Source organism: Sebastes fasciatus, chromosome 7 (assembly GCF_043250625.1).
Source record: "Sebastes fasciatus isolate fSebFas1 chromosome 7, fSebFas1.pri, whole genome shotgun sequence".
In the NCBI taxonomy this organism is placed as follows: domain Eukaryota; kingdom Metazoa; phylum Chordata; class Actinopteri; order Perciformes; family Sebastidae; genus Sebastes; species Sebastes fasciatus.
The window spans coordinates 6,540,840-6,562,494 of NC_133801.1; the positions used below are offsets into that span (position 1 = coordinate 6,540,840).

Here is a 21,655-nt window from a genome sequence, read left to right on the forward strand (position 1 = left end):
TGATTGAAAGGAAAAGGAGGCACGTAGATATCTTAGTAGAGAGTGTGATAATGTGTGTGACAGAGGGAGTGTGTGTGAAGGAGAGAGGAAGATGAATTGACTCCTGTCTAGTGGCCCTGATAAACGGCTGGCGATGTGAAAGGTGAAGTGGGGGGTTATGGGTACAGACGGTGATCGCTCTTTGAACAAGCCTAGCGTGGTCGTGTCGCGACCTCTGGCAGCTGCGGTTGATATTGCCGTCAATATCACTACCTGTGTGTATTGTAGGGTTGTTTCACCTGACTTTGAGCTGTTTTCACTGGAACTACTTTCTACTGAAGAAATAGTCCTGATAGCACACTATCTATTACTCTGGATAATCTACACAATTTACCTTTTAAGCAGTTTAAATGGCAAGAAGAGCTATGTGTTGGTGTGATGTCGACTCTTTTTGTTTGGTGTGTAAAGATGAAGGCTGTCAATCGATTAGAATATCTAATCGTGATTAATTGCATATTAATCACACTTTTTTATCTGTTCAAAATGTACTTTAAAGGGAGATTTGTCAAGTATTTAATACTCTTATCAACATGGGAGTGGACAAATATGCTTGCTTTATGAAAATGTATGTATATATTGTGGGTACCCATAGAACCCATTTTCATTCACATATTTTGAGGTCAGAGGTCAAGGGACCCCTTTGAAAATGTCCATGCCAGTTTTCCTCACCAAAATGTTGCATTAATTTGGGGCATTATTTAGCCTCCTTGGTGACAAGCTAGTATGACATGGTTGGTACCAATGGATTCCTTAGGTTTTGTACTTTAATATAATACCAGTATCTTCATTTTAGCTTTAAAACGGAGCCTGTTACATCCTAAAAATCACAAGATGTGTTAATGCATTATTATTAACTTTGACAACCCGAGTAAAGCAATATTGGCAGTGTTAAGCGAGACAATAAAGGAAGTCATGAACATATTTCTGGCAGCTCTGCGAGGCATCGGGCGCTTCTCGAATCCCTGACAAAGCTGCCAAGTACGGAGCGTCACCTTAAGTGGTGAAAGAAACCATAAAGATAAGGAGAGATAACAGAAAAGGCAGGAAGAGAGCAGTAGACATACTTGGAGTGAAAGAAAACATAACCCAGAAACTCGATGCTGGCTCTCCTCCAGTGGTGCCCACACACTTACTTCAAAGCTCGCTGTGCATTTGAATCTCACTGCCCTTTGTTTGCCTCTTCCCATCATCGCCGTGCCTGTGCGTCTGTCCTCACATCAAAGCTAAAGGCTAAAACGTTACACATTAGCAGAGTAACCCTGTCTAAGCAACAGCCATTAACCCCAGGCTCCAGTTACACCCCCCCTGTAGCCCCCACCGCAAGGCCAGGTTCAACTAGCCTGGGGGTTAGGGAGGCCAACGCATGCACCCAACTGCAAAGTTTGTGGACGCACATATATGCTACTCGCTTTGGAATGCACACATGCAAAGCCATACCGTGCGAACAGGAGCTGACACAGATTCAAGTCGGAGGGGGTATCGCTTCCACGACAGCAATGACCTCGATCCTGTTTTGAGAGAGAGAGAGAGGAGGGGAAAGTGGTCTGGAGAGAGTGAGGCCTGAGTGACACCAGGAGAGGTCAAAGGTTAAAGCAGTGACAGCCAGAGTGGAGACCAGCAGACATGTCATTGGGCCGACATGAGCTGTTGAAGAGCTAGTGACCCAGGAAAGTTTTTATGTACCCTGACTGAGCACACGCACACACACACATTGCATATAACTGCATGAGACACAATGCATGTGCACGGTGTTTTCAGGGACACACACCCTCGCGCACACACACATGCACAATAGAAGGTGCGTTGAGGCCCCAGACAGGCTGTCGTCTGGGAGCTACAAGTAGATTACCTAAACAAACAACCTAAAAATACCTTCCTTTTCACCCGTAAGTCGACCCTTTTCCAACCCCTCCTCATAACCCACCACGCCGCTTCTGAGAAACCGGCAAGGTTGATGTTAAACTCCCCCCCCCCTGCGCCCCCCGAAACCTCAGACAACCGGGTAATTAACGTTTTTGTATGCGTGTTTCTGCACAGTTAAGTGTTGACACATGTGTGCTCTCTGATTTGACGTGTCACGTGTATGTGAGGTGTGTTTGAATGTGCTTTGCGTTTTGATTTTTGGGATGTGGCAGAGACGCCAGAACTCACTTTGACCAGCAGGCAAACTCTCCAATGCAACTGATTTTCATTTTGGGTTGTTTGTCTTATGAAAATCCCCTCTGCAGGCCATTGTTTATCCGTTTTGTTTCCATATTTATCTGGATACCAGGCCATGTGATGTGGAAGTGAATGTTTATTTTCTCTTTAAGGTATATGTGATATGGCTTTGTGGTAATGACATCATACCATCGTAGCCACCTGAGGACACACACCTGTGGAAAGCAGAAAGGGTGGAAACATTGAGACGCATTTTAGAGAAAAACTGAAATGATCTAATTATAGACAATCAACCTTAATTTAAGTTTCAATAGTACACTAACACTGATCACCCAAACAGCCCAGTCAAAACAGTAACAGGTCATTCTGTAGTGAAGTGAGGCAACATGAGAATAGAATTGCATCACTGATGCATAATAATAATGTTACAGGAACTGTGTAGGTGGTTATCATCTTGATTAGAGCTAATTAGTCAATTAAGCGATATAGATGGAAAAATAATCAATAAGCAATTATTTTTATAATAGATTAATTAAATTAAATTAGTTATTTTTTAAGTAAAACTTTCAACCATTCTGTAGGTACAGCCTCTCAGTTGTAAGAATTTGAAACTTTTCTTTTTCTTATTTATTTATTTATTCATTTATGTATTAGTTTATGTATTAGTTTATTTATATATTTTTGACTAAGAAAGAAAAGTTTAAATTTTTTCTTTGTCTTATTTATTTGTTTGTTTATTTTTAATTTATTCATTTATGTATTAGTTTGTTTCTTTCTTTATTCTATTTCTTTATTATTTAAAATAAATAAGAAAGAAAAGTTAAAAAAATGTCTTCGTCTTATTTGATAGTAAACTGAACATTTTTTGGTATTGGAGAGCTGTTTGTGGATAATAAGCAAATTGAAGGAGACTTTGGGATCACACTGGGTGTTATGAAATTATGATGGGAATTTTTCAATATTTTCTGACATTCTGTAAACTAAATGGAAAAGTAAATAAATCAAAACAATAATTGACAAATTAATCGGTAATAGAAATAACGTTAGTTGCAGCCCTAAACTTGACAAAGATTTTAGGTCACATTGTCCATCCCTAATTTTAGCCTTATGTCAGACAAGTACAATGATTCTCTCTTCATTTTATTGAGCTACGTCATTAAAATAAGCTCAAAACGTTGTACCACTTGTTGAATTAAAAACCTGGAAAAGATGTAATTTAAGATGTCGCAATGTAACCAATAACCAAATCTTGCATCACAAAATTGATATTGATTTATTACAAGTGTTGCATTGTGGGGGATTTCAGGGAATTGTTATGTATTTGTGCTACGGCGCGACACGTGGTTCACCCTTGTTTACAGAGTTTGGATATGAGGCCCCATTGAGACTGCTTCCCTATCGCTTCCTCTTCCTCCGCACCTATTCTTAGTGTGTGTTTGTGTGTGTTTTCCTCACACCTCCTCCCTTTTCCTGACCCATTCTCCTTGACTCGCCGCGAGTAGAATAGTTTAACTCTCCCAATTGTTTAGCGGTGTGTGCCGATGTGAGTGTCCCCTCGCACAGCGGCATTAGCATACTCCTCCACCTCCCACCTCTCTGCCTCTTTTTTTTCATAATTGAATTGAAATGCAGCTCTTTTCATTGTAAACAATGTCAGGAAAGCATGAGATACACCGCCTGCTCACGCACACACACACATGCAGACGCACACACACATGTGCAACATGGAGCCCCTGGAGACCTTGGGGAAATTGGACCAAGACAATACCTTGACTGAGTTTGTTTACCTCATCGTCCCCGTTGTGCTCATGTCAAAGCCCGTTCGGTGTGTTTGTGCGTGTTTGCATGCACGCACGGTATTGCAGAGAGCATCTGCGTAGTCCAGAGGGCCTTTGAAGGGCTTTGTGTGCATACCTGAGAGTGTGCAGGTGTGCAGAGGTTTGTAAGCCTCTGTTTGTGTATATATCTCTGTCTTGTTTGCCTTGAATTATAGTCCATTACCCACCTGCTGTGCAAATCTTAGGTCACAAAAGGTCCTTAGTCGGTTGGCGTCGTGCCCAGCTTTGGGTGGTGCCACCCTTTGCGGACCTGGCATGGGTGCAGAAGTGGAATCTGAGTGGCCCCCACCCAACCGCGCCAAGTTAAAGTGTTTCACCCAACAAAGATGGATCTGTTTGCCGTTCTGTCCATCTCTGTAGCCTTCAGTAACCTTCACTAGCCTGGTCTGATTTTTAAGGAGTGGTTTTGTCCGTTCTGAAGTGGTTGGGTGGAATACTGTAGATTTCTACGATATAACCATTGTGCTAATATTCGTTCTTAAGGCCAGGCTAGAGGAATTAGGGAGGAAGTTGAGGCCTACGTGTAAATAAGAACGTGGCGTCCTCGGTTCGCAGGAAGTCTTCAGAACAATATTTCAGCAACAATATAATTGTGGCACCTCTTAACAAAAATACATTGGAGCAGGAAACTGTTCGTTAGGCTTCAGAAAGGTTTTAGACACGACATACGTGGCAAGAAATCTGTCATGAATATAAAATGCTGCAAATTAGCACATTTCAGGTTGAACTCTGGTGTGAAGGAACAGTTTGAGGCTTTAAAATGTTTTTGAATGTGACATTTTTTTGCTCTCAGGGTCTACTTTTGTTTTTATTAAAATGTATTTTGCTCTTCTGCTTCTTTGGCTGGCGCTCCTATGTGTCAGGTACGACATTTTAATTAGGGCCATGTCATGGGTGGCTCTTGTGTGATGGATCGGCGCCGCTGAAAATACAGTTATAAATCATCCGCCGTTTGACAGACAAACTGCTGGCAACTCTTGCACCCCCTGGCACTGGCCGCCGCTAGCAAAGCCGCGGTGATTGTCAGCAAGGTTGGCTTGTGTGTTATTAACATCGTTAGCCTCGCTGGCTTTTGTTCTTGGCCTTCATTAACACTAGTAAGGATGTCAACCCAGATGTCACTACCCGACTCTTTTTTTTTGGTTTAGCATTTTTAAGAACGGTACCTCCAGTGTGGGACCTTTTCCCCCTAGGTCAAGGTCAAGATGTTTAACGAGTGTATGTCATCAATCATCGTGATCAGTTTCGGTGGCCGTGTGTCCCTCATCCATCACGCTGATGGCTTCCGCTGGCCGTGTGGCTGCGTGTCGCCGTCAGGGCCGGAGGTAATTAATAACCTCCAGTGACGGAATTAATGAGTTAACCTGCTCCACTCTCCTGCTGTTCCAGCGACAGATGCTAACGGTCAGAAGCTAGTTATCCCTGCTAATATGCCAGTGGCTCAGGTGTATTGACGTGGATGGTGTTTTATTATCTATATGCGTGTCTGGGTGGGAGTAGACAGTATATATACATCCAAGACTTTGAAAATCCGACTCGGGACTGCAGCCGGGGGGTAAACAAAGCACTCTTAGAATAGTAATCCTTTCTAGGAGTCTCACCTGAGCAACGCACTGCTTTCCACAGGGAGAGGAAGAGATAGAAGAGACACAAAGGCAGAGGGATATGTCAGAAAGGCAGGTTGAATAGAGATCGCTGGCTCCTCAAGGTGCAGGAGAAGGAGAGACTCTCCTTGCCCTCAGGTCCTGAAAGATGATCGCTTCGCTTTTTGAAAGAGCGGCTTTGTGAGGACGCCTCTGACTGCTCTTCTGAAGAGCGCTCAGTGTCTGTTATGACTAAAAAAGACTGACTGAGTTTTCATCACCCAAAGAAGATAAAGCGCAGGCTTGAAAGGAGGGAAAATGGTGTAGCTTGAACTTAATTCTCTGTTTTTTGATTATAAGAGAGGCAATTGTTCTGCCTGGGCAGGCCTAGTTATTGTGTGCCGTGTGCTAGGTGTTATATTCCTGGGGTTTTTTGGACGCCTATTGTAGCGCAAGTTTGCTCTCATGCTTTCAGTCCCCGGTGTATTGGATACTTTGTTGTGTAGGCTGCAGAATAGCTCGCCTATCAGGCTTTGCATGCGGGTCACTCAAGGTGGGCTGCAGTGGGTGGGTGTGTGGGTAGATGTGGTTTTATTTGGCGCCATTTTAGGGAGCATCCACGGCTGTTCAAAGCCTGGCGTGTAGGTTGTTGCCACTCAGAGGAAAACTTTGCTGGGTTTTCGTTGGCTCGCGTGTGGGTAGCTATCATTGTATCATTAGCTTTTGTGCACTCGTAGTTTTTTTGCACATGGCTGCGTCGACGATTTTCTTGAACAGAAGTTCCCGTTTTCCCCTCCCCTTCACGCGGCGCAACCGATTCAGCCAGCAGAATCCCCACCACACGGACAAAACTACTCATTAACTCCCTCCACCCTCGTTGCCCCCCCTTTTCCTTCAAAACGTGCTCCAGCTTAGAGACAACAGGGATGGGGATGGGGCGGGGGAGAGACTGACAAAAGGGGGGAAAAAAGACTAAAGCCAGAGAAGAGGATTGAATGAGTGAAAGAGCTGCTGGGGGAGAAAAGGGGGAAGAATGCGATGTCCCGGTCTATGAGGGATTTCATTTTTTTGCCTTTCCAGAATAGAACAGTAAGTCACCAGTGTCTTTGTCTGCCTTTGATCTCTCAGCTCAGGGATTTGGCACCTGACAAACCCCTCTCTGTCTGAAAGGAGGCCTGCAGAGAGAAAGCCTAGGAGAGCGGCAGACAGAGATAGAGGGCGATTGAGAGTGGAGAGGAAATAATACAGTTAGAGTTAGCGAGCGACGGGGCGAAAAAACGTGAGACAGTATAAAAAAGATCGTGTGGAAAAATTGGGTTAGACATTTGAGAGCCGTACGAGAGGATGTGATGAGGGCTTCTCAGCTCACATCCCATAAAAACTAAATACATGTGTGTTCACGTGTGTCTGTATTTGCGTCGGTGTGTGGGTTTGCCAGGGCTGGCCCGGACAGTGATAAATCCAGAGAGTCTTAAGGGAGATTCCTCTCTGAAGCCACGGTCTCTCGGACCACCCACCACTGCGGTCTCTTCCCTCGCACACACACACTCACACACTCCTAATAGGAAGCAAATTCTCCAGCTTTACTTGGATATCGACTTCTCTTTTCCCTCGACTGTTCCTCTCTGCGGGGCAGTCGCTGCTATAAACAAGCCCTCATATGTTGACATCACATTTTCAAACATTTCTGATATGCAGAGTTTAAAAACCGCAGATGAAGATCCTGGAGCATGTCTATGGCAGGCAGGGATTTAGAGTTTGGCAAAAGATTCTGGGACAGGCTGTGTGGGGACTTTGGGGTCAGTCCGGGACAGCTTAATAATTGACGAGCGAAAAACTCATCAACCGTGCACAGTTTGAGGTAGCCCGCTCTAAGACTGTGTCTCTTTAAAGAGGCTCAGGCCCAAAGGCTGTGAAGCATGGGACTCAATTAACTCTCGCTTCAGCTTTTAGCTTCGTCTCAAACAGCTGCTTGACCCCACTCTCAACTCCGGACACTTTCCTGCTCAGCGCACACGTACAAACCCTAGCAGCAACTTTGTGTTTTGTCACCTGAAGCGGTCACAACCTCTTAAACAATACCCACAAATCCCAGTGTCCTTCTGTCTCTAGTGATGAGACTGGGCGTGGAAAGATTACTTTAAAGATAGTGAGATAACACAAAGCGCCTCCCGACTAATCTCCCTCCTTTTTTTTTGGAACCGTGAAGAAAAGAAACGGAGGCTTCACGCACCCCTGCAGGCTACAATCAAAGAGACCCTTAGCTTAACGTTAGCGAGTGAAGCGGCAGGGATTTAGCCCTGATTGACTGAGTGGGAACGGGCAAAGAATGGCTCAGCAGGTAGCAGCTAGCCTGGCCCGGTTAACGCCACGCTACCCTAATCCAGCTGCCGGAGAAGAGCGGCTGCGGGGCAAAGAGACTGACTTTATTACGCCTCCAAGAGAGGGCTTTCCTGGTATTTTAGTGGGTTTGTGGATTTCTTTTTCTGTTCATACGTGCGAGCGTGTCAGGCGGTTGGTGGAATGTGTGTTTTTGTTGGACGACGGACTTCCTCCTCGCTGCGGTGTGTGTGGATAGGCATTGATTTTATTTCTAGTGTGGTGAACACATGTTGGAGTTTGTTTATGTAACTGTTCTTTTGTATGAAGGATCCCCTGATGTATTTATGACTGTGGCATTGGAGCCCATGACTTTCAAATGCACTTTTAGATCTGGGTTGTGTATGTGCTTGCGAAGACAGCAAGACTCAAGATGTGTATGTGTGTGTATAGGGGGGGATTCACTTTCCCCCTGCAGACTATAAGTGTGTAATTATGTGATTTATATTGGGTATAAATTTACCCATCTGTCTCCAATGGGTCTTTACATCATAACAAGACAGACACACACACAAACCACCGACCCTGCGGCCCCAATACCATTTGCCGCCCACTGCCAAGCACATGGCAGCCTCATTGACTGACAGGTTATTTGGTCCAATCGGTGTCGCGACTGTCTGCGCCGCACCTCTCAGAGAATTGCTCTTTTGTCCTCCTCTTCTGGTTCAGCGCTCACAGGGTGAAACACAACCCTGCTAGGCTTCCCTGGCCATTATAGAAACCGATAGACGAGGGAGAAACTCCTTGAAACACGAGCCCACCAATCAAACTGTCACTCAAAAGAAAGGCGAGCACTGTCGCCAAAAGTAGGAAAAGTGTCACTTAGGTTACCGTTTCAGACTGAGGTGTGTGTGTGTGTGTGTGTGTGTGTGTGTGTTCGGTAAAAACAGCCTTGTGAGAGTGACAGAGCTCCTGGTGTGCCAAGCGTGGTGGCATTTGTTTGTTAAATGGTCTGAAATGCCAGCGGCTCTGGTTTCATTGCGGCTCCAAGTCCTGCCAATCGAGCATAGCTTAAATTTGTGAGAAAGACAAGAGGTAGTTATTTGATCTTCTCTTTTTGTCGGAGGAAATAGCGCCCTTTGCTCTCGTTCTGTTGTTTTTGATAATAGAATGCAGGTTCGTGAGAAAAGAGAGAAAGATGGAAAATGAAGACAAAGGGAGGGAGGATTGGGGAGAGAGGAAGAAGCCTCTGGGCAACATATTGTTTTCTTGTTGCTAATTGGGTGAAAATGGGCGAGATCACAGAGTTCTCTTCTTCCCTCCCATTGGAAAACAACTATTTGATGTCAAGTGCAACGTATGGCAACATCGCCTTATGACCAAAATCTTAGACAGCCACTTCTATCAACTTCACGTGTGATATGTATGCTTCTTCATTGATTTCTGGGGATTTTTATTGGAGATGCAATGCCTTCAGTCAATACTGGCCTAAAATCTCAACAACTATTGGATGGATTGCCATGCAATTTTGTACAGACATTCATGGCTCCTATAAGATGTATCCTGATGGATTTGGTGATCCTCTGACTTTTCCCCTAGCAGTCTCTAGTAGGGATGTCACAAGAACCGACACTTCGGTACCAAGTTGATGCCAAAATTCTGAAAATGTGACAGTACTCGTTTTTCTACCGTACCGCAGGTACCGTAGGTATCAGGGCTCAAGACTAACGTCCTGGGGACGATAGAAAATAGAAAATTTCCCTGATAATGCTACATTATGAACAACAAAATCTGTGTTGAAATCGGCAACACAAGAGCTAGTTAACGTTAGCTGTTAGCAGCCGGTGGGCAGCACAGTCCTGCTTGGCTAAATAACGGAGCTAACAGCTAACGAGTTACAATAGGATGCATTCAGGCTCTATTCAGTAAAAATACGTTTTGGGTGAAGGTAAATTATAACGATATCGTGATGTGTTCAAATGTTATCTTGTAAAATTTAGGTTTTGGTGAGAAACTTGAGGTGGATCATCAGGGATTAATAATACATTTGTAAGAACCAGTATGCAAACAGTGATAAAGGAGTGTATGTTGAAGTACATGGGATCTATTGTTTTGTTTTTCTTTTTTACCGTGATATCGAATTGGGTATTGAGAATAGTGGAATTTCACTGTATTTTTCTGGTATCGTGACATCGCTGGTCTCTAGAACCTTCCTCTCTAGTATAAAAGAGCTGTAATTTATATACTTGTATTTCATGTTGACGTCACATCTAAAACCAAACTCCTCTGTGTCCTTGTTATCTTTCAGCCTGTAAGATCGGTTACTACCGCGCCCTGGCCACTGATGGCTCCTGTTCCAAGTGTCCGCTCCACAGCTACTCCGTCAGGGAGGGATCCACCTCCTGCGTCTGCGACAAGGCATACTTCCGCTCTGAAACGGACCCGGCGTCCATGCCCTGCACCCGTAAGTACACCCACAATGCATAGGTTATATTTGAGTAAGCCATGACGAGCTGTGATTTACAGTATTTTGTAAACAGATATTTTTCCAAGCATGCAGCTGTATACTATATAAGTAACACAATACTGGAAAAGAGCACCTCTCACACACACACACACTCAGTGATTGCTTTTGCCTAAACATGGTCATGGATTCTCTCTCTTGCAATGTCAAACTGAATTACCCCCTCGCACATGCAGAGACAGCCCTCCTGCACACACATAAAGCAGGCGGCTGCTGGTTTAATAGGTGTCTTTTGATTCCAGGTGGTACTTAGCGATCAGTCACGGTGACAGAGAACTAATGAGGGTATAAACCGCTGCATCCCAGATCCAATGTTCCACAGAGAGCCTGCAAAACAACAGGAGGGCGAGAATGATCGGGAAAGACAAATAGAGATAAGATGTTAGCGGAGACACAGGGAGGCGACGAAAAAGGTGGAAAAACAAGGGCAGACGATAGCTGGAGATGCACGCAGAGAATCACTAAGATGTGATAGATATAGAGGGTTAGGTGACGAGGAGAAAGAAAAGGGGACGAAATGCAGGAGTGCATCAAGCTGAAGGAAGAGATCTTTATTTTATCAGTGTTTGTCTGCACTTTGTTCCATCCGGCCGTATGAGTCAACCACTGGTGAATCTGGTTCTTCCAATCCTCCCCCCTCCTTATGCCTGTGATAACAAATATTAACATCCTGATGACACCTCTTCCTTTTTTAAACCTCATTCCCTCTCTGACTCACTGAACTGGGCAGTAATACTGGTAGAAATATACACCCCCTCCCACAACACACAAAGCTCTCTCATTTCCCAGGAAAATAACAGCATTCAGACTTATGACAGACGTTTGTGTACGAGTGAGTATGTGTCATTAAACATTTTAACAACCAAAACATCTGTTAAGCTGCTTAGCTCATAGTTGGCTCACCATTTTGGCCCGAATGATCTGTCAGGTTCCTGTGGATTCATCACTCAGCGAAACAGTTTATTGAATCAGAAGAGCAGCCGAACCCCTCCCGCACAACACTTCACCGTCCAAGCGGCAACAAAACTGAACGGCCTCTAATTATTCCCCCGCTGCACACGGCATCTATGCAACATCGTAAACAATGTTCTATTGTGGAACATTTTTCACGATCAAGAATTAAACGAGTTATACTTGAACAAGATGGCAATCTGCTGCATCCTTGATTACAGTTTGGCTCCATCTTTAGTGCTAACTGCTGATTGCTGAACTACACTGTTTTTCCAAGTGTCACTAAGCACTAAACGAGTTTACTCGGACCAGGAAATAGAAACACTTTTATGAATCTGTTGTAAGTCAGTTTTAATTAAAAAGGTTGATAAAGGTTGCATTTGCCTCTGGTAACAGCACGTTCGCACGAAAAGGCTTATGAATGAAAAGCAAGGCATTTAATGTGCAATAAGAACGCCTTTTTTAATTTTGCGTGTCATTTGTACGCCATGTATCCTGCACTGACTGCAATATAAACGCAACCGTGTATAAATGCAACGGTAAGAGTTAGTGACGTAGTATATAAAGTGAGAAAGACCACTTATGGTTAGTGGGAGGGGAGTTGGATGGGTCCAACAAACACCAGACTTTAACCAGGAGACCAGTGTTCCAGACCGCCGTTTTGTTTTGCAAGTTACCTGATGTTTTTCATGTGTTTTCCATAGTTATGTTACGTTGTTTCCGTACGTATTTTACTTAGTTTACGTACTTATTTTAAGCCCAACTATGATGTTTTTTCCTTAACCTAACTATAGATGTTTTCCTGGTGTACAAATGATATGCGAAAAGGCTAAAATGCGTCCTCATGACACACAGAATGTATGTTGAATGTCGTGCTATTTATACGTCTAATATTTGCGTTCTGTGTGAAAATATTTGTGACAAAAACAACAGTTTTGAAAATATGTATTGATGTAAAAATGTATTAATTAATCGCCCGAAAATTTTTTTAATTGTATTTTCAAAACCTCCGTTTAACCTGGATTTTTATCTGTTTATTCGAATTCCACCGGTTTTTAATATATATTTATATTTAACCAGGAGAAGTGCCTCACTGAGATAAAACATCTCTTTTGCAGGAGCATTACGTAGAACATGAGGTTACAAAAAATATATAAACATCACAAACTTGTTTTGCTCTAATATACTCTGATAAATAATAAGTATTTTTATGAAAATGAAAACACAACCCTTACTACTATGTCGCATACCTCCCCCTTACTGTTTTGCCACATCACTAATATATTGAGTTATTAATGCATGATCTTGGAGCTTATCCCTATTGTCCTGTTAGTCCGTGTGGCATTTGAGTGTGGCTGCTGATAGCAACAGCTGTCAAAGCTCATTACTCTGCTTATTTCACTCTGCCTTCACTACTGCGCTCTGAACTGCACCGTTAGGAACTGAACATTAGCTGGACTCCCTCAGCGACCTTTGCCCCGCCTCGTCAGCCGGCCAACATCTGATCTTTGAACTCTCACCCCGTCTGTCGTCTGCTGTTTTCCTTCCTCGTGCATTTTTTTTCTTTTTACTTCTCACCCACATGTTAGAGCTCTGTAATTACAGCTGTCACTCACACATCCCTCCTCATCCACATCTTGTTTTCTCTCTCTCTCTCTCTTTCTCTCAAAACCCACTCAGAGTCACGAACAGAGCAGATGAAGGAAAAAAAAAACCCTCCTTAAAGTCATTTCCCAGTTTGCCTTGCTGAAGGTCAGGCTGGGAAAGAGCCAGCATCTCTGGTAATTGGGTCTGTGTGTGTGTGTGTGTGTGCGTGTGCGTATGGGTAATTGAAAACGCTTTTCCCCCCTCTTAGCTCGGAGTCTAGCGATGCAAGCTGATGATTAAAACTGGATGTTGTGTAATTCCGTCACTGTGTGACTGTTTGTGTGCAGGCCTGTTAGTCCTGCTGTATTCCATCTGTCAGCGCCTGTCTTGCATCTCTGCTTGTTTGCAGCAATTGTCCTTTTGATCGGCGATTAAATGTGTGCTACATTTGATCGAAACACTCGCTTTCCAGATTAGAAACAAGAGACACTTGCCTCCCACACTTTGGATCAATCTGCCTGAGGAAACCTGGCAAGAGAAATGTGTTTTATTACTTTTTAAAAACAGATTTTCTTTAGTCTAACAGTCTGTTTTGACCACTTTTTTATGGTTTGTATTTTTATGTTTCTTGTCCTGCTTTGGTGTTTCCTGGCTTGCCTCCATTGCTCTTGTTGTCTATTTTATCTAGTTGCTGTTGCTATGTACTTTTTTGTAGACCACTTTTGTAGCCATGCTTTGAAAAACACATAAAGATTTTATTTTTGTCAAGATTGCTAATAGGCAACTGTACAAAAATGTTCAACTTCCACATAGTCCACATAGTTTATAGGCAGATATTTATATCATATACAACATTAAGTACGTTTTGTCTGTCAAGAGGTAGAAAATATCCCCTAAAGACAATTTGCAGCTCAATTCATACAGTTAACCATTTGAGCCCAAAGACTATATTTAGTATGATAAGGAAAACTACCATCACATTTGTTTTGATTGATCAAAAGTCTTGAAATTTGGTACAGATATACTTTGGGCAAGTATCTAAGAGTACAAATTTGAAATTTTTAGATCACGTGAAAAACCACGCTTTTATTAACAGTAAAATTTAGGATTTTTGAAAAATGAGGGAAAACGGTAATATTGTGTTTATTAAATTTTTTCCATATGAAATATTTTTTTTCCATTGATATGTTTGCATATCTTTTATATTCAACTTGTTATGAGTTCATAGATACCAAATACTTGATAGTGCTCCTTGTAGTTTCTGAGATACATAAATTCTATTATCATACAACACAGTCTCACGACAATTTGTGAAATAGTCACGAAATCTTTGATCTGTATACATAGACGCAAATTTCCCTTTTTTTCGTGGCGCTCAGCACGACTTTCAACAATGCATTTTTATGTTCCAGTCTTTTCAAAATAAAACTATTCAGTCAGGTTTAGGGAAAGATCGTGGTTTGTTTTAAAATAACTCCGCATGTGGCGTAACTTAAGTACGGAAGTTACGTGACAAATATATAAACTTCAACTTCTGGTCTCACACGGGACACAAACGCCGGTCTCCTGGGTATAGTCCTGGGTTTTTTGACCCATATGAATTGATTTTGTGCTGACGATCACGAAAAAAATGTGATATACGTGTCTATGTACACGAAGCAATACGTTAAATTTTGTGACTGTCTCACAAACTGCTGTGTGACAGGGCTGTATCATACCATATCTAGTATTTGGGCACATGGGACTACTGTTTTTTCCTAAAACATAATGGAGTTTATTGCAAAAACAGTCGTCCCATGTGTCCAAATTAGACCAAATACTATAAAACAGTATGATTAGAAAAACTCACTTTTCAGCCAAACGGTTTGACAGATTTTGAAAATATCTTCACATTTATGCTTAGTTAAGCCCAAAAAACACTCCCACCAAAAGGAAATTAAAAATTTCAGTTGCGGACACAAATATGTTCGTGGCAAAAAAAAGCGGCAATACACATGAATAAATGTGGGTGAATATAAATACACACACATACACCACAGGGCGGTAATGAGGACCAGGGACAGACACCCATGGGAGCAGGCTGCTCCGCTGCGTTCAGGTTATAAGGAGGGGCTGTTCTCCATTTTGGGGTTTCTGTTGGCCCTTGATGTGTTTCTCAGACTTTTCCCAGTTTTCTTAGCAGCGGTTTGGTGGAGGAAGAGGGAGGGATGGAGGGATGGAGGGAGGAATGAACGCAGGTCGGGGAGGACTCGAGGGGGGCATTGAATGAATCCCAGCCGGATGGTAATAGCGGACTCAATGTTCTGGCCAATTTAGCCTGCTCTCTACCTTGGCCCCGCACAACAGTCGGCGAACAATTACTGATAGAGAGGGACAGAAGGAGAGAGGGATGAAAGAAGAGGAGAGGTGGAAGCATGCAGAGAGGAAGGATGGAGGATGGGAGGGGAGTAAAAATGAGAAAGACAGATGAAAGAAGGGGGGAGATGGAAGCGAAGGAGCGACAGGAAAAGAAAGAAACGGGGCTCGGAGCAAATTGTGAGGCCGTAAATGAACGGAAAAGGAGAAGAGGGAAAAAAGAAATCACCAACTTTCTTCATGGAGAAACTTTCTAAATCTCCCTCTGGATTCCACCCAGAAGGAGTGTGAATTTTAAGGCCATGTTGAGCTAACGTTGCACGGAGGTTGTGTGAGCGTTGCGCTCCCGTCTCCCGTCCCGCCGCTCTCTCTCCCAGGATTAATTACCGGGTGTCAGTCACAGCTGACGGCTCTCCCACGCTCCCTTGCTCCCACCGGTGCATTCTGGGAGAGCGACAGGTACAGCCAAAGGTAGTTTGTGTGTGTCTGTGTGTGTGTGTGTGTGTGTGTGTGGAATGCAGCGGGGAATACTGACATATTGTGGAATGTGTTTAAGACTTTGTACAGTCATATAGTTATATACCGCTGTTGCAACTCTGGTGACAGCAACAAACTGTAAGCATCCTGAGGTCATTATACGCACACTAACCAACACACAGATCTTAGTACATTTCTGAGGACATTACTGTCACATTAAAGGAATACTTCTTACATATCTAGAAGTACATTTATTTGCTTTCTTGCCAAGAGTTAGATGAGAAGATCGATATCACCTGTACGCTAACTATGAAGCTGGAGCCAGTAGACAGCTAGCTTAGCTTAGCATGAGGGCTGGAAGACAGGGGAGACAGCTAGCCTGCTCTTTCCAAAGGAAAAGGCTCTAAAACTATCTAATTACAACGGTTTGTATGATATCGTACATAAAGTTATTCCTCCTTTTTTTGTGCGTTTTCCTACAAATGTCCAGCAATACGTGTCAATTTCCACTCCAGTCTTTTCAAAATAAACTTCCGTCTTCACAGGAAACAATTTGGTCAGGATTAAGCAAACAAAACCACTTAGTTAGGATAAGGGGAAAAATCGTAGTTAAATTATGCCAAACCGGAAGTGGTTAAGCTGCACCATAAGTGGCGTAATTTCAATACGAAAGTTCTGTGACAAAAACTACCTAGTTAGGTTTAGGAAAAGACGGTGGTTTGGGTTAAAATAACACCGGAAGTGCCGTAACGTAAGTACGAAAATTACATGACAAATATACATCAACGTTGACTTCTGGTTTCACACGGGACACAGGCACTGGTCTCCATCCACCCCGACCTCCGGTGTCGCCACTATTTATACTTGTTTGCAATTACGTGGATTACATACGAATTGATTTGTGGGATATACACGAATTACGGTGCACTTACTTTTCGTAGGTATAGCTATGAAAGGTGTATGAGAACAATGAGCAATCCTCTCATCTATTTCTCCGCAAGAAAGCGAATAAGCGTATTTCCCAACATATCAAACTACTGCTTTAACTCCCTAAACCTCCTCTATTCGTGTCTGTAATTGAGAAATAACTCTTCAATTGGGAGCTCATTTTCATCTTTTTATCCCTGCGAGGACAAGAACAGAAGAACAAGAGCACACACAGTCTCAGACTAGAAACATTCATATTACCTTTGTCTTGTTAAGTTTCTGACACCGTGAATCCAGATAACAGCAGAGTAATAGCTTTATGGTGCATCTCAGACATTATTGCGCATTATTGAATGTTGAAAGGGATTAGTGGTTAGTGGAACCTAGCACACTGACAAAGGCACTATTATAATGACGGTTGGGTGTAGGCACCTTAATTTAGAAACCCCATCTGTAACTTGTTCCCATTGTCTGAGAAGCAAACGGAGAGAATGAGGTGAAAAGGAAAAAGTGGGGAAAGGGGGGAGGCAGAGCTATAGCATCATTTTTAATGAGAATTTATTAATAGGTTTTCAACGAAGGCTGCGGTTGGTAAGGGGAAGTTAAGGGGTGCTCATATTAACACACTGTGTATCGTTTCATCTTCATGCTTGTGTCTTGTGCTGTTAGTGACACTTTAGGTCATTTTCAGTGAAGCAGACGCCATCCATTCCTGTCCCCTCCCTCCCTCCATCCATCCAGACCTGCTCCTTCCATACTAATCAGAGGCTTTCTGCTTCCTGGATGAACAGACGGTGTTTGTCTTCTCCTTCTGTCCTTTTCCATCTCCTTTCACAGCCTCAGCTTCCCCTCCACAGTCACCACTATCTGCCAGACTAACGCTGGCATACGGGAGTCCAGTCCGTACAGCATGAGAGTTTTTTGTGAAGGCGCGTGCATCACGGGTGAAATTGTACTTCCACGTCTCCATTAACGCGGCAACAAAAGCGCACTTATTCCTCCTCGGGCGACCGTGTGCACACACTGTCCCCACCGCCGCTCTCTGTGTCTCTGTGAAATCACTCATTGCCACTCGGCTCCTCCAAAAATAACACTGATAATTAATTTCCGTTGCGAAATGATTCGTCTGTGGACTGACTGGCTTTCATATTTCACCCTGCATCGATCCCCCCCAGCCCGCTCGCGTGCGCTTCATTAGTCAGAGAGAGAGCGAGCGAGCGAGACAGGGAAAACAGAGAGAGAGGGAGATGGTTAAGTCAATTACTGTCGCTTATGTTTGAAAGCAACGCAAAAAAACACATTAATTACAATAGAGCTGACATGTGAATTGAAACTGATGAGCAGGTGAGTTCGTGTCACATATCCGTGGAGCTGCTCCTCTTATAAAATGCACAGAGGGTACATCAGAGCAGAAACTTAATAATAACAGGGTCCAAAGAAAACTTTGTCTAAAGTTATTGAGTGGGTGCCATAAAGGCCGACTGTTAGCAGCGGGCTCGGGCGCCCTGCCACCTCCAGCTGATCCGACATATGAATGGGAAAGAAAGCTGGCGGCCTATTGGATTTCAGTTAACGTGCTGAATTAACTGAGGTGAAATTGGATCCTCCCTCGCTGTAATGGACAGGACATTAAAAGGGAACTCAAGAAGCCTCAGCTCTCAATAAAGGGACAACCCAGTCAATTACACATATACATCTTTCTTCTGTATGCGTGGAAAGAATCAGTTACCTGACCCATTGACTTTCTCTGCAGTATTCACCAAACACGTATTTCTATTCTATGTTCTATTCTTTAAAAAAAACATGTGATCTCTTAAATAATGTCTCTCTCTGCTACCATAATAAATATAAGTGTAACTCTGTACCTGCTTAGCATTTGGCCTCTTACCACTCCTGGTAATAACATCAACTCTTTCCTCTGTCTTCCTCCTCCACAGGCCCTCCGTCGGCGCCCGCCCACCTCATTTCCAATGTGAACGAGACCTCTGTAAACCTGGAGTGGAGCCCGCCCCTCAGCACAGGGGGGCGCCAAGACTTGACATACAACGTGGTGTGTAAGCGCTGCGGGCCCGACGGCCGCCGCTGTCAGCCTTGCGGTAACGGCATCCACTTCAGCCCCCAGCAGCTGAGCCTGAAAGGAACCCGGGTGTCCATCAACGAGCTGCAGGCCCACACCAACTACACCTTCGAGGTGTGGGCGGTGAACGGAGTCTCGCCTCAGAGCCCCGGGCCGGAGCAGGCCGTGTCCGTGACCGTCACCACCAACCAGGCCGGTAAGACGACTGAGGATGGTTTGAATGAGCTGGTGATTTGGGTTGTGTTAAAGATGGGATGTGTTTAGTTCCAACAGTCATAGGAAGTCACCACCAAATAAGGTTTTGTGACAAACTGCCAGCAGCCATGAGGACCAAAATTGATTTAGACATCTTTGCCCTGAAGTGCAGCTTTAGTTAGCTGATATTTCTTTATAATAATAATAATAATAATAATAATAATAATAATAATAATAATAATAATAATAAAATAGCTAGTCAAAGCACTCCCCATAAGTGTGTGGCATTGATTAATTCAAAGATAAATAAGTGTTAATGTCGATCTGACTGGAAGTGGGCAACACTGATGGGCCTGTTACGACGCTGGCTCGAGGGAAACAACGTGAAGGAAGACACAAAGTTGAATCAACCCAACTCAATCTTTGAATTTATTAAGTAAACAAAAGAAAACAAAGAGCAAACAAAGTGGTGTTGAATCTGCTGGCTGAGAGACAGAGAGTGCTGCTGGATGGAGGAGGGGTTTTAAACTCAGGCACTCAGAGCAGGTGCCTCACATCAACAATCATGGCTGGTAGGCCAGACTGCAACCCGACTGAACAGACAGACAGTGAGAAAACAATGTGCTGGGACATAACAGGCCCGATATATTGACATACCAATATCTTTTTAACCCTATTGGACATGGTGGATCCCAATGAAACGCTGCAGATTACATGATTTCATGCAAGATTCATGGATTTAGTTACAGAGAAAGTTATGAGGAAATGGGAGTAACTAAACATAACTGCTCCTTTCTGTTTCTGATGGGCTAGCTTGTGTCTGTAAAAATTGTTTATTGGGACACCAACATATTTTCAGTCAACAGCTTTACATTAGTGCAGAACGTATATAACACTGTATGCAACCATGGCCACTATGGTTACCTGTAGCTATAGATAATAGTCAATAGTTGGGCGCTATGTTAAAATATCCGACCACCGTCAGTCCAACAACCGGCGATTGAAGATATATTTGCGCAGGTGTGTGCAGACCATTAAAATAGCGAAATAAAATGACAAAAATCGCCTTAAAATAACCAACCACCCAAGCAACAAAACTACTGTAACGTCCGCAGTTGGGTTGAGGTAACAAAACCATTTAGTTATGTTTAGGATAAATGTCATAGTTAGGCTTAAAATAAGTACGCAAACTAGGTAAAATATGTAACATAAATACGGAAAACATGTGACAAACGTCACTAAAAAACACTAATGTAAATGTTAAAAAAAAAAAAAACTCAAACACCGTTCTCCTGGTTGAAAGTCCTGTGTTTGTGGCATGCAATTGGAAGAGTGTGTTGGCAGAGAAGCTTTGTAGTTGTGTGTGTGTGGGGGCTTATATTTGATGCAGAGCACAAGTTCGTTACACTGAGCGCTTGAAGTAGTTTTTTTGGGGGGCGATCTGCGTGTCAAAACATGTTTATTAAAGCTGTAAATAATTTGAGTTAAGGCTGGATGATTACCGAGGAGGATGATGGATTCTCTGCAGTGGGAAATGATTTTCTGCAATATTTCACTTGAGTTTTGCATAATTAGGCATGAGAAGCCTAGGCTGCAGACAGGGGCAACGTGCTATATTTAGCTCCCAAGCTAATGAATTAGATGAGTTGTATTGATCTGTGGAGGCTTCATTACAAATGTTGCTGGATTGTGTGTAATTATTCTAGTAGAACACACACCCGTGAATACAGCCTCTCCTCCAGAGCTGGAGAAGAGCCCTCTAGCCCGGGGGTGCGTTCAAAGCCTCCCGTTGTTTTGTCATTTAGCCATTTTGCAACCGGTTGTTGTGCAAATGGATTTTACGACCCTGGCCCTTTCTCTTCATCCCTCCCTGCTCTCCTCCACTTATAGCCGATCATTACTATGGTTTTCTTTACTGCTCTGTTCTTGGGTGGCACGCTAAGTGCCTTTTTGTGTCCCTTTTTTTTATCACTAATTTCCATCCCTGGGAAAAGCGAATATCTTGAATAGGGCTCGTACTGGCAATAAGGACACAGTGGCTTGATTTATCAGCCGGGGTCAGAGAGATGGAGATGAATGGATGCGCTGCCTGTGGGAGAGCTGCGAGTCCTGCCAGACAGGCATGTGGGAGCTGTAATGGAGCACACCCTGGAGTCCAGGCCGAGGGCTCGTGATCGCATGTCAGTACGGTCACTCTGGCGCAGAGTTGCGCAAAAAACTCCAAAGTGCACACTCTCACACATGGATTCAAACAAAGACATATAACACACACACACACACACAGCAATGTCCCCCTGAGGTTGCTCCAGGCTAATCTGCTGACTTCAACTTGTAAGATATAGATGATGTTGCCTTTGGCTCGTCACTGGTGCATGTTTCACAACTGTTCCCCAGGATTAGTTATATGAAGCCTGCAGCTGGAAGCTCTATCATGGTGTGTGTGTGTGTTTGCACATGTGCAGAACCGACTGCATGCTTGGCTAAAAGTGACAAAATGTGTTACACAGAATGTTTGTACGCTCATGGATGGAGATGATCTACATTTGCCTCTCAAACAATGTCCTCTATGTGTCTCCGGGTTGTGCATGTCTCTTCTAATTTGCGTGCATGTGTGTGTGCGTTA

General features: G+C 43.5%; 1 protein-coding gene across 6 annotated transcripts in view; it reads left to right on the forward strand.

Annotated features, from left to right (window-relative positions):
- The window catches only part of LOC141771228 (ephrin type-A receptor 4), a 61,882-nt gene that overhangs the window by 16,150 nt on the left and 24,077 nt on the right, over positions 1 to 21,655 (forward strand). For all 6 annotated transcript variants that reach the window (XM_074641266.1, XM_074641265.1, XM_074641262.1 and 3 more), the window contains exons 4-5: positions 10,248 to 10,403; positions 18,698 to 19,033. In XM_074641266.1, the coding sequence (XP_074497367.1) occupies positions 10,248 to 10,403; positions 18,698 to 19,033 (492 nt within the window). The remainder of the gene's footprint in view (positions 1 to 10,247; positions 10,404 to 18,697; positions 19,034 to 21,655) is intronic.